The 12,619-nt window shown below is 44.0% G+C and overlaps 1 protein-coding gene across 3 annotated transcripts in view; it reads left to right on the top strand.

Annotated features, from left to right (window-relative positions):
• VPS54 (VPS54 subunit of GARP complex) overlaps nt 1-12,619 on the top strand; it is a 47,127-nt gene extending 34,508 nt beyond the window's left edge. For all 3 annotated transcript variants that reach the window (XM_085054333.1, XM_085054334.1, XM_085054335.1), the window contains exons 18-24: nt 751-856; nt 4,240-4,327; nt 5,240-5,361; nt 5,466-5,546; nt 8,670-8,777; nt 9,641-9,735; nt 11,424-12,619. In XM_085054333.1, coding sequence (XP_084910459.1) covers nt 751-856; nt 4,240-4,327; nt 5,240-5,361; nt 5,466-5,546; nt 8,670-8,777; nt 9,641-9,735; nt 11,424-11,529 — 706 coding nt within the window. In that variant the 3' untranslated portion in view covers nt 11,530-12,619. The remainder of the gene's footprint in view (nt 1-750; nt 857-4,239; nt 4,328-5,239; nt 5,362-5,465; nt 5,547-8,669; nt 8,778-9,640; nt 9,736-11,423) is intronic.

A 12,619-nucleotide genomic window follows, 5' to 3' on the forward strand; every position in this document is an offset into this window, starting at 1 on the left:
TCTGATGGCTGAGAACTTGTGTGCCAGCCAGCTGATACCACTGCTGAAGAGCATTTCAGGTTGAGTAGGAACATTGCTCTAAAGGATAAAATTTGCTTAATATATGATGTGTTTGATAATCTGCCTCTGCTCACTTGAAACTTGTTGTATTTAGCTCTGTGAAGCAATTGCGAGCTTCATGCTGCAAATATTTGTTTCATTTCTACACACCTCTACATACCATTGCTTTGTATCTAATCAAATAAAGTGCATTCATCAAAAATGCCTAGATAGATGTTCACAAAACATTCTCCAGGTGTTTATTTTCAGTTGACTTGCCATCATTTTTTCTGCACTCTACTGCCTAAAGGAAGGAAGAGATTTAACTTTTTGAAATGTTAAAATATCTACTCTGAACATTTGATCTTGCCTCAGTTTTCCTGCATTCTGTCTATTTGAATTCAAAGGAGCATGCTTACTCTATGTGGAGCCTTCTTAATTCCATCCAATAGCTCCCAAATTCTCCAGTGCCTGCTGACTTCAGGAGAAATTACAGATGTTAAGCATCCTGGAATATTTGGTGCTGTTTCTTCACAGCTGCCTTCTCTGTTTGTGACTCCTTAGCATTTATGACATATTTTTCAGAGGTTTTCTCTCATATAAAGTACTTCTTCCACACACCACCCTGTGGAATGGGTATTGGTTTTAAGATGATTTTCCAACATCTTTTATGCGCTGAGATGACATATTTGGCTGTTTCCTCTCTTTCAGGACAGTATTGCTGCTAATAAGAATAATCCTGGAGTACTGCCAGTGTGTGGATAACATTCCTTCCATCACCACTGACATGCTGACCCGCCTGTCTGATTTACTGAAGGTATGGCTCCAAATGTCCCCCCTGTGCCATTTGGAGGGCCATCTCTGCAGCCTGCCATCTGCAGGGTTCAGAGAGCATATCTTACTCTCCATAATGCTCACATTTTAATGATTTCATATAAATTATGTAGATATCATTGTGTTTGCTTCTGTGCCATGAGAAAGCCTTTCAAGCCGAAGGCATTAAAGGTGCAATTTGTTTTGTGAATTAGTTTTGGGAGGGCTGTCTTTCCTCTTGTTCAGCTGGAATATTAGAAATCCCATCTAGTAATATTTGACATAGCTGCCTGTCCTTCAGGCTAGGTGTAGGATTAATGCTGCTGAAGAAAAAGCAATTTGATCCCAGATGCCACAGAAATACATCTGTATTGAGGAAGGAAACAAATCCCTTGGGTTTAACAAATCAGTAGAGGTATAGTCAGTAGAAGCATGAAAAATAGTATGGGGTGAAGGTTCTGTTGTAAAATGTAAAGGTGATGAAACACCAGGACCTCTTTGTAATTGATTTCTCACTGGAGAAGAGGAAAGCTGGTAAAGCTCAGACACTGCAAGGTAATATAAGTAAACAATAATAACTGGAGCATATTAATGCACTTGTGTATATATAAACATACACATATGTATCTATATAGGCTCCAAAGCCTAGCAGTTAATTTATGTCAACATTTTCTCTTGCATCTTTGCCCACAAAGGTCATATCAGGTATTTGAGTTCTGAACATGAGCATAATCAATGAAAGATAAACAGAATCTGTCTTAAAAAGGATACTTTACGTAAGATGGGGGGCAGGGGAGGGAAACAAACCCTAGGAGATGGACCTTTAAATATTTGTCCTCTTGGTAGTTCTTATTTGAATAACCAGATGCAGGAACACTGCTCCCTGCAGTTGTCATTCAGATTCATCCACACACCTTCCCTTTTAAAAGCACTATCCAAGGCAAATCAGTCAGTCTGGGCCTGCCCCTCTTTAAGTCTCCTCTTTCAGCTGCTGTTTTCCTGAAGAATTGCAGCACCTTTTCACAGGTGGAATAGCAGTGGATGCATCAAACTTGGCCAGATTTGCATATCTGGGTTGCTTCCCTTTCCTTACCTTATCTCATTTTAGCTCTGTCATTTGTGGTTTATTTCTTGGTATTCAAACATCATGTGCACGTTAATTGTAGTATTTCCTATCTGTCAGCAAGGTGCTATCAATTGGAGAGATATTGAGAACAGCTAGAAAAACAAAAGTTTATTTTTTACACTTCTGAACAAAATAGAGCCATTCCAGGTGTCCTGGCAGGTCACTGCACTTTTTGTTTGACAACTGTCAGAGCCAGCAAACTTTGAGGGTAGCAAGAGCTAGACTTGATTGTGATGGAAAATGGAAAGCATTCCCAGGTAATCAAATTCCAGGCAGTTCTGAGCTGTGGCTGCAGCCTGAGTGAAATGACACTTGGGAGAAATCATAGAATAATTTAGATTGGAAAATACCAGTTGTTTACCCAACACTGCTAAGTCCACCACTAAACCATGTCCCCAGTGCCACATATACACATATTTTAAATACCTCCAGGGATGGTGACTCCACCACTCTCCTGGGCAGCCTGTTCCCATGTTTGACAAGCCTTTCAGTGATGACATTATCCCTAATATCCAAACTAAACCTCCCCTAGTACAAGTTGAGGCCATTTCCTCTTGTGGAAGAAGACACTGACCCCTGCTTAGCTCCGCCCTCCTGTCAGGGAGTTACAGAGAGCAAGAAGGTCCCCCTGAGCTTCTTCTTCTCCAGGCTGGGTGCCCCTGGTTCCGTCAGCTGCTCCTCATCAGACTTGTTCTCCAGACCTCTCTCCCTCATGGGCACACCCCATGTCATAAGGGGCCCAAACTGAGCACATGTGGCTGTAATTGGAGCTGTTAGTGGTGGTGCAGACAAGAGAAGGCACTTGGCCAGTGCTGGGTGCAGGAATGCTTTCCTCCCAGCAGGCACAAGGAGGAGATGTTGCTCTTTGGCTGTTCAGACATTCTGCTCCCTCACTGCTCTGTTTCTTCCAGGCCATCTGGGAACAGATTCCCACAAAAAGCAGGGAGCAGGATGTGTTCAGTGCCCTTTATAGACCAAGTTTTTGATGGTTTGCCTCATAGTTAACACTAACCTGAGCTAAATACCTCAGAGGAGCTTAGGCTGTGTGAGATACAGTTGCCTTTGGCTCAGTGATTCTACTTTAAAGTCCGCGCAGAGGTGTAAGAAGAGGTCTTGCTTTTCTGGAGAAGATGAAGTGAATGTGAGACAGCGTCAGACCCTGACCTCTGAATGAGAGCAATGTAGGTTATGCCTCTCTCAGGTCATGGGCCACACAATAGCTCTGGATCAGTTGTATGGGGTCTGGGTTGCTTTTCAGGCCCTGGATGCACCATTCTGGCAACCCACAGTTGAGGATGTGGTTCATGGCATGTCATCTGTGGGCCTGCATTTTGTGACTGACTCCAGGCAATAGCCAGAAAAATTATTTCCCCTTTCCACCCAAGAAGGGTTGGAATTTTGGGTTTGTTCTTGCATTATTGTGAAGAAAGGTCTGTGAAGCAGAATTGTGCCCTCCCCAAAAGGAGGTCTTTGTGAGGGAAATCCTGTGTTGCAGACACAAGCTGCAGGGCAGCCTTGTCAGAATTTCTTCTGAATCTTCAGGTGTTTGAGAAAGGGTCAGCTCTCTGTAAGTTTTGCCTTCCACTTTGCACCCCAGTGTCAACAGTTCTGCTCAAACATGAGTCCTGGGACTTCTGCTCTCCATTCAGTGCAGGAATTGGGGACCAACAGCAGTGGCTTTTCTACTGCATCACCCAGGCCAGTCTGGAATATCTGTATCTCAAGCTGGGTGAGGAACCAGAATTCCAGTATAAGACAGAACATGCTGATAGAAACTTTCTTAGTGTCCAGAGGCTTTGCTGGCCTATGTGCTTTTAATGATAACTTCTTTTCTCCTGGAACTAAGTTAGGAAGGTCGAATCGTGAGTTGTCCACTATACCTGGAATTCTTACAGGATTGGCTTTTCATGTGACTTAACATCTTCTGTGCATCACTTCTTAATCTTTGTATTTCATGATGTTACAAACACAGATTCAGTCATCTCAGCAGGAGGGAGTTTCAGTGCTTTCAAGTTTCCTTTAACATCAGCAGTGGAGGAGGTCTGGAGCCTGAGCAGAAACTTGTTGTCTTGATGTTTTCCACTCTGATATTACGCATCTGTTCTACTGAGGAAAACTAGTGAAACTCTGGGACTGGCCTTCATAATAACCTGTTTAATCTTGCAAAATTCCATTGATGGTGTTTCTAAACTGTGGGTTTATGTAGTTGATAAAGAGTTCAGCATGAATTTTCACTGTCTTTTTTTTTTTTTTTCTCACAGTATTTCAACTCTAGAAGTTGCCAATTAGTGCTCGGAGCCGGTGCATTACAAGTTGTTGGTTTGAAAACAATCACTACAAAAAACCTCGGTATGGATTTCTGTATTTAAAATGTCAAAGCTTGTTCCCCTGCCTGTTAAAAAACCCAAATGCAAAAAAGCCCTAAACATCTTCTGTGATAAGCTGTGTTTGAGCTGTGGGGTCATGCATGGACACGGAGAGTGATAAGACCTTGCTGGTTACCTGCCTGTAGTTTCAAACTATCTCCTGGAATTTTAGTTTTAAACTATCTCCTGAAATTAAGAGCCCTTGATTGAAGGGTTGAAGCAGGTGTCTAAACTTGCATTTCCTGTGTGAGAAACTGGTGAGATTACCAGTCTGCATTTCCCTTTTGGAAAGGGAACAGCCTGATGAGAATGGGTTGAGAGGCTGTGGGCCACAGCTGGGTCAAGTTTTTGCTGCAGAACACTTGGCCAGTCTGGTGACCACCCTGATACCAGTGTGTGTCCTGCTGCTGGCTCAGCCCTGTTGGAGTTGAGAGAAGCCTGTTTTTTTGGGATCCTGCTTGCACTGCAGCAGGAGCAGGTTCAGGGCAGGTCAGTGCTGGCAGGGCAGGGTGTTTTGCACACCACTGCAGAAGGAACACTGCTGCCTTGAGAACGTGGTTGCTGAGGTTAAAGTAGCTGATGAGTCAGGTCTTTTGAGATCTCTCCGATGTCTGCGTGTGCTCAGGGCTCAAAATGTCAAATAAACACTTAAAGGCTCTTGTAAAATCAGTCTCTTATCCCATCTTACCAAAGCTGGGTGTGAGTAGCCAGGTACCAATCTGGGGTCTTCACTGGGTGGGGCTTCCCTGGGAAACAAACACATACCCCCTTGCTTTTTGAACAAACAAAAACCCACCATTTAAAATTGTGTTAGATCTATTATTTATGTCAAAGGAGATACAGAAATTCCTCTCCTTGTGTAATAACTACATTATTTTTCTTCCTGGATTCACAGCCCTTTCCTCACGTTGCCTCCAGCTCATCGTACACTACATTCCCATCATCAGGGCTCATTTTGAAGCTCGGCTGCAGCCGAAGCAGTTCAGCATGCTCAGGCATTTTGACCACATCACAAAGGTAATTCTTCTGGCATTTCCTGAAACACTAAGTTCTGCTTTTCAACTGTGCTCTGGAGAACATGAATGCCACTAGAAAATGAATTGTGCTTTCTTCCCTTACAGGATTATCACGACCACATAGCTGAAATTTCAGCAAAGCTCGTTGCCATAATGGATAGCTTATTTGACAAACTATTATCCAAGGTAATGATTTATGGAAATAATTGTACACTCTCTAAATTGCAATTGGAGGTCTCACTGTATACAGTCTATGTGTTTCAAATGAAGTCTTAAACTTTCCTAATCAGGACTTGCTTGAACTTCCTTTACCTGTGTAAGTGGAAAGCTCTGTGCTGTTCTCATGAACGTGTTTTGTGTTCACATTTGCCACCTGGGTGTCACTCACCCTCACTCCCAGAAAAATTAAATGTTTCATTGGCTCCTTCAGCAGGAACAGCAGTGCTTTGGCTGGCACAGATGCTCAGCAGTTCAGGAACTGCTCTGCTACCAGACAGCTCTTGTCTGCAGCCAGGCTCAGCAGGTCCTGTTTCCTGCTCTTCCCAACAGTGCCTCTCTGCAAGTGGGGAGGGCAGCATTTCCAGCAGCTGAGGAAGTGGCAGAAAAGTGCTGAGGAGGAAGAGTTTTGGAGGGGAAGGAGCAGGACATCTGTTGGGCTGCAAGCCTGGGGACTGGGAGCTCTGTGCTCAGCAGTTCCTGCTCTGGAGCAGCATTAGTAGCTGTCCCATGAAGTGCTCTTGGTGTGCTGTGGGGTTTGAGAGTGGTACAGTGTGGTCCTGGGCTGGATCTGCTCTGACTCACCTCAGTGTGGAATACACTGAGACACCTCCTGTGCCCACATAAAATACATCCACTTTTAAAACTTAGTGTTGTGCTTTGGATCTTAGGGTTTTGGGGGGAAAAATAAGCTGTTTCATGATACAAATAAATTAATTTTTTAGTGGCAGGTTAGATTGATTGGCCTGGGCCAACCTCTTCCTTGAAGGAGCTCATGAGAAGCACAGGAGCACAGGTTGGGGACTGGCTGATGAGAGCTGCAGTGGGACAGCTGCAACAGGCAGCATTTCTGTCTTCCTTGATGGTTTTGTTATTTTATGTTGTGTTTTTTTCATTTCATCTGTTTCTTTGGTCTGTCAAATAGCACTGCCTAAACTTAGGGGGAAAAGTCAGCAAAAGCATTTAAATTGGGATTCCTTGCCCCTATTGTGTTAATTTTAAGAAAATGTGTTTATGCTCTTCTCTAAGGACCAAAATGGCCTGCTGGTTTTTGGGGGTTTTGTCTCACATAAAAGTAGCTGTTTTGTGAAATAATGTGGCTTTTTGGCCACTGTATCTCTTGAGAATAAAAGACAAATGCAAGAATTTACATTACTGATACTAAACAACTGTAGCCCACAACAAACCAGGAACACAGTTTATGTTCTTGATGACAGTTAATAGCTACCCATATCTACTGTGTCCTCTGTCTTCTCAGCCTTTGGGAGCTGGCACTGGATATCAGCTGAAACTATTCCTGTCCTTTAGAGCTCAGAAGGGCTGAGTGACAGTGCTTGGCCCACATGAGTGCAGCCCACAGAGTCCAAGAGCAAAGGATGGTTGATTTGCTTCCATTCCTAGCCCACCCCATCATTTGGCTCATCTTCTTCCTAAAAAAGTGATGAAGTGGTCACCTGCTTTGAGGTGTGTAAATCTGCACAAGTGAGTTCCATAGCAGTGAGTGTCCAGCACACTTCAGACCCAGGAATTGCATGATCCTGAAGCCTGCTTTCTAGGTGACCAACAGTTTAGTGCTTTGGACAGGATGTTGACCTGGCTTTTGGTTAATACAAGCAAGTTACTTTTGCATTTCCAGGCTGTGCTTCCCTTGGGAGCTCTGTGGAATGGGAGCTGTCCTCAGCCAGTGCCACTGAGACAAGGCAGTTAGCAGCAGTTATCCTTGGCAGGGAAATAAGATAGGAATGGGGTCATTGAAGAGTGGAAATAATAAAATTAACGAATGGGAAAGGCTCATTCATTACCATGAATGGAAAAAATCCAGTGCGAGTTCTGAGCTTCTCTTGGAATTTGCTGTCTTGTGACTGACTGGGCAGAAGAGCAGTGAGGTTTTTTCTGATCCCTCATGGTATTAAAGCTGTTATCCTCAGCTGCAGATAAAAATGGCCAGGAGAGCCTGGGGTGATTCCTGGGGCTGTTGCTTTTCCCTGTGAGGATGAAGAGTTGGGTGTGGCTGTAATCATGCAAGAGCCACTGCTGCATTCTCCCAGTTCCCTCTGGCTTTACAACGTGCTGGGAAATTGGAAACAATTTCTAGCTTAACTTCCTTGTCTTCAGGCACTCTTGATCCTGCACGTTGGGTGGTTATTCCCTGGAACAGAAAGCATTTTTCTGCTACATCTCCTGTCAGAATTAGGTCATTGGTTTGGATTCTCTGTAAAGATTTTCTCAAAACTCCCCATTTCTTTTTTGCTTTTGTGCTCAGACAAGCTTTGTTCTCTTTCACAATTCAGGCTCGCATAAGAGTGGGCATCTCCTCCAATGTTTGTAAATTATGTAGTTACAATGATTCAGTTCTTTCCTGAATTGTGCAAGGCTCTGTGGGGAAGTGTCACCCTCCCAGAAGTGACCTGCAGATGTGTCACCCAGGCCTGTGGTGGCACAGCCTCTCCACCTGGGACTGCAGAGCTGGCTTCAGTGTTCCTGGGACAGGTTTTCAGGGTTTCTGAAGTCCTTATAGGATCTTCCCTATCCAGAGTGGGGAATGTAAGAATTTTGTTCCCTTTGTAGCAAATCTCTTGCCATCTGGTGTTTTCCAGTGCCTTGTTTCTTGGACTTCAGGCACTGGGACCTTTTTTTATTTTGCTTTCCAAGGTATTTCTGCAATGTTCTTGTGAGGTTTTTGTATGGTGATGTGGTTGGGGTTTTTTTATAGCCAATGATGAGGTTTCAGGTGTTTCAGTTTCTTTATGGTTTCATTTCCTTGATTCTTCAGAAATTTGGATGTGTATGAGCCTACAGAAGTGGTTTTCTCTCAGAAAGTACTCCAGGGGCACATTTCTCAGAGGCAGAAGTGCTTGTCTGTCATTGACTCATACCATTCTGAAGGAGAGAGCCAGCTCACAGCCATGGGACCTGCATCTGCAGTTCCTGGCTGGATCTGCCCAGGCTCAGCCACCCTTTCAATTTGTGCTGTGCTAAAGGAACCTTGATTCCTGACATTATTAGCAACAGAGCTCCAGGTGGCTTTGCTCTCCTACACAAAACCATTTTGAAGTGGCAGAAAGGAGTAACTGGTTGTGTGTTTATTTCCAGTATGAAGTGAAAGCCCCTGTTCCTTCAACATGCTTCAGGAATATCTGCAAGCAAATGGCAAAGATGCATGAAGCTATATATGATCTCCTTCCTGAGGAGCAAACTCAGGTGAATGTTATTTTTGAGCTTCATCTCACAGCTCACTTGCAAATGCACATGGACTTGGGAACAAGAGAGACTTTATCTGGGAGAGGGGAGTTCTTTTTTGAGTCCTGGTGAAATCCACACGTTAAAGGGCTTGGCAGCAGTCACACAGACAGCTTGGGCTGAGCCAAAGGAAGTGTTTCAATGTGTAGGGAGAATGAGGAGACACACACAAGGAATGGATTTCAGGATTTTGAGCTGCCTTTTAAAGTCTAGAGATGGCAATCTAGGAATTAGTGCTGAAATGCTATGCAAATGGCAACACTTTGGGGCTCTAGTACAGCCCTCCCAGAGGGTTATTCTGTAACACTGCTCAAAATCAGTGGCTTCCAAAGGTCCCTAAATGTATTTTGCACCCAAATTGTATCAGACTTGCTTTTGCAGGATTTTGCTGTGGTCATTCCTACTGCAGAGTTGCAAATCTTAAGGACAGGAAGGACTGATCCAGTTGTTGAATACAAGTTGTCATTTCTCTTTCACATTAGATTAAATGTTCCCTTCTAGCACAGGAAAGAGATTGGTTATCTTAGGGCCTTAAAAGGAGTTGTAGATGCTTCAGAGCATCAGAACTGAGGAGAAGAGTTCATGGTCCAAAGAATATGTCCTAAGTGCCACACATAATGAGTAGGTAAGGGTGTCCTGTGTGTTACAAACTGTCTGTGGCCAGAAAGGCAAGGCCGAAGCACTGGCAGAAAGAAGAATCACAGGAGTTGCAAAACCAAAAGTAAAAGTTAGTGACTGAGGGTGTTGACAGTGTGTTTCCTCTCTGGATGCAGTGATGTGAGCATGGGCACAGTTCCTTACTCTGCTGCTGTGCTTTCTTCTAGATGTTGTTCTTACGAATCAACGCAAGCTACAAACTCCACCTGAAGAGGCAGCTGGCCCACCTCAACGTGGTCAATGATGGAGGACCTCTGAATGGGTGAGTTGGGGTTCTTTGCTTCCACTGTTTAAAGAAGCAGGCATTGTCTTCTGCAAGGAAGTTGTGACTGCAGAATCACAGCTCTGTGTTTTAGGATGTCCCATTTGGAGCTTTCTTACACTAAAGGACATGGCTTGTGCTGTTCCACAGTAATTAGCAATGAGTCCACTTGGTAACAGACTGGGAGCTGGGCATTGTCTGACTGGAAACCTGCTGTAGCTGTCCTCATCTCATGGATTGCTTTCTCTCCCTTTGTGTGAAAGCAGCAGCCTGTTTCATTAGCAGGAATTGCGTGATTCCTGAAGCAGTTTTGAAACGTGTCTGGTGACTCATGGTGCTGGCAAAGTAAAAATAGGAGAAAGCAGCATTTTATCTGTGCAGTGGGCAGCACTGCAGGAATGGTTTTTCATTTGAAATGGAGGTTATGCTCACAGAGCTTTTTCCCCTTCCCTGCCACAGCCCAGCATTCCATCCCCAAAAAGGTGATACCTCTCCTGAGAGAGGGTGCCTGGCTGTGCCTGCTATCCCCATCTCCTAGGAAATGCCTCTTCTGGTCAGTTGGATTGTTCCCTGAAACAGTGGGGTTTTTAATCATTCCTAATTCCCTGGGGCCCTAGAGATGTGGTGTTTGCTGCCTACCCACATGCAAGGAAAGATTGTCTGAGGTTGCAGAAGTCAGACAGGGAAGTTGGTAATGCTTCAAATGTCACAGGAATGAAAGTTTTGTTCCTGTCCTGTTTCTTGTTGGATTTCCAGTCCCAAACATGGTGCTGTGCTGTTGGTTTTGGTCAATCCTTGTGGGGTGGGTGGGTGGCCTGGATCCCTTTTGGATAGGAGGGTTGTGACAGGTGTTCCTGGTGACTTGCTGGGGGTGTTTCCCAGCTGTCAGGAGGTCTCAGCTGGCCCAGGAGTGTGTCTGGTGGCAGCAGTTCCATGCTTCAGACAGTTCTCTGGGGCTGTTTGAGAAGGGGAACATCAAACCCTGGATGGCACTTGCTGCTGTCCCAGCAGTCTTCATTGACCAAGTTTCTAACATGGCTTTCTGATCCTCATTCTGTTTAAACTGCTTGTTTCTGTAATAATAGTAAAAATCCAGGTCTTCGAATCCTGGGCAATTTTGTTACTATGTAAATACAAATTCTATTTCTGCATCTTGCTAGCAAGAAGCATTATGTTTCAACTGGCATGTTTCAACAGTCTGAAGGACTTTAATTTTGTATAAACTGTTACAAACAATACAACTGTTGTGCTGTTCAGTTGCCTTTTACATTAACTGTAGAATCATTACTCTCTAGACTACAGAAGTTAATGTTGCAATAATTAATATTCTTAGTTGGAATGGAATTGGGGGTTTAAGTCTAGATAAGCCTAGGATTACAGCAAGAGAATAGATGTTTTAAATGCCTAATTCCTGCTGAGTTTTCTGAACTCATGGTTTGATCTCCCTTCCCTAGAACTAGTTTTACACCCAGCAGTAATCCTGTTATGGATGATCACTGCTGTAAAATAAACCACATCCATAGCATTGAGTTTTGAACTGATACTTAAAATATCTAATCCACGCATGGGATTGGAACATGTATTGTAGCAATTGTGTGCCAAAGTCCTAAACAGGCCCTGTCTGCTTGTGTAGACACTCCAGGTGGATGTGATGGGGTCAGATTCTAATCTTGTCTGTTTCACTGCAGGCTGGTTACTTCAGATGTGGCTTTTTACACTGGAAACCTTCAAGCTCTGAAAGGCCTTAACAACTTAGACCTAAACATGGCTGAAATCTGGGAGCAGAAGAGGTGATAATCCATTGGGAGCAGTCACTTGGCTCTGACAACAGACTGACTTTCTTCTAAGCAGCGTGACGACAGTGAGGTGAATACTTGAGCCCAGAGCCCCAGAAAGGGCAGGATTGAGAGTTGGGGGAGCTTAGAGGGAGCTGCAGGGAGAGATCCTTCCAGTGTCCTTCAGCAAGAAACAAGTGATCAGCTGTCTGTGCAATGTTTTTTCATTCTCTCTGGAAACAGACTCAGGTTTCTTTGGACCAAATCCAAAAGAACACATAGCTGTAACACAGCTGTAGTTGTCTAGAATGCTCTGTATATCTTTATATTAAAAAGATGCTTTGCATTTCTTCTAGTGCAATGAAATTCACATGGTGTCCCACCTTATTTAATGATGGTACAATATAAAAATCTTGCAGTTGGAACTCTGTAGAAAATGTTTTTTTCTCTATGAAACTATGCTGTTCTAAAATTTATTTTTTTACAGAAACTTTATATAAATAAATGTCTTTTGATTGCTCGCAAATAGGATTCAGCTTTGTTAGGGAGCAGTCCTGTTCCAGGGGATTTCTCACAACCTAAAAGCTGAAGACAGGATTTCCTAAGAAAGGGCCAGTTCCCCAAAGCCATTCCCCGTGGGACAGAAGAGTGAGCTGACCCTTGTTAGCAGTGACAGGGTAACAGTGGGACTCCTGAGGAAACTGGGAGAAAGGCTGCTGCAAAGATGGTCACCTCCAGCTGCCCATGGCTAGCCAGCAGGGAAGGACAAGGACACAAAGAACAGGGCAGGAAGAATTTGAAAGTTTTAGGCTGCTTATAAAAGGTTGCACCATTAAGGAAAGTGCAGCTGAAATCAATGTATTTCAGAGTTTTTAATACTACCTTTCACAGCCTGGAGGCTGCCAGTACTCAGTCCAAGTGCCTGCGTTTCTCACCTCACCCCTCTGTACCTGACCCTGGTCGAGTGCCTAACCCTGAGATGATCATGTCTGATGGAATGGTCTCTGCTGCAGTGTGTGTGTGCCAGTGGTGCCCTCAGCCAGGCATGCTGTCCTGGTAGCATAACACATGTCATTAATTGTCAGTCAAAATAAAGCTCTAAAATCACA

This window comes from Lichenostomus cassidix, chromosome 3, assembly GCF_008360975.1.
Source record: "Lichenostomus cassidix isolate B80296 chromosome 3, HeHo_3.0, whole genome shotgun sequence".
Classification (NCBI taxonomy): domain Eukaryota; kingdom Metazoa; phylum Chordata; class Aves; order Passeriformes; family Meliphagidae; genus Lichenostomus; species Lichenostomus cassidix.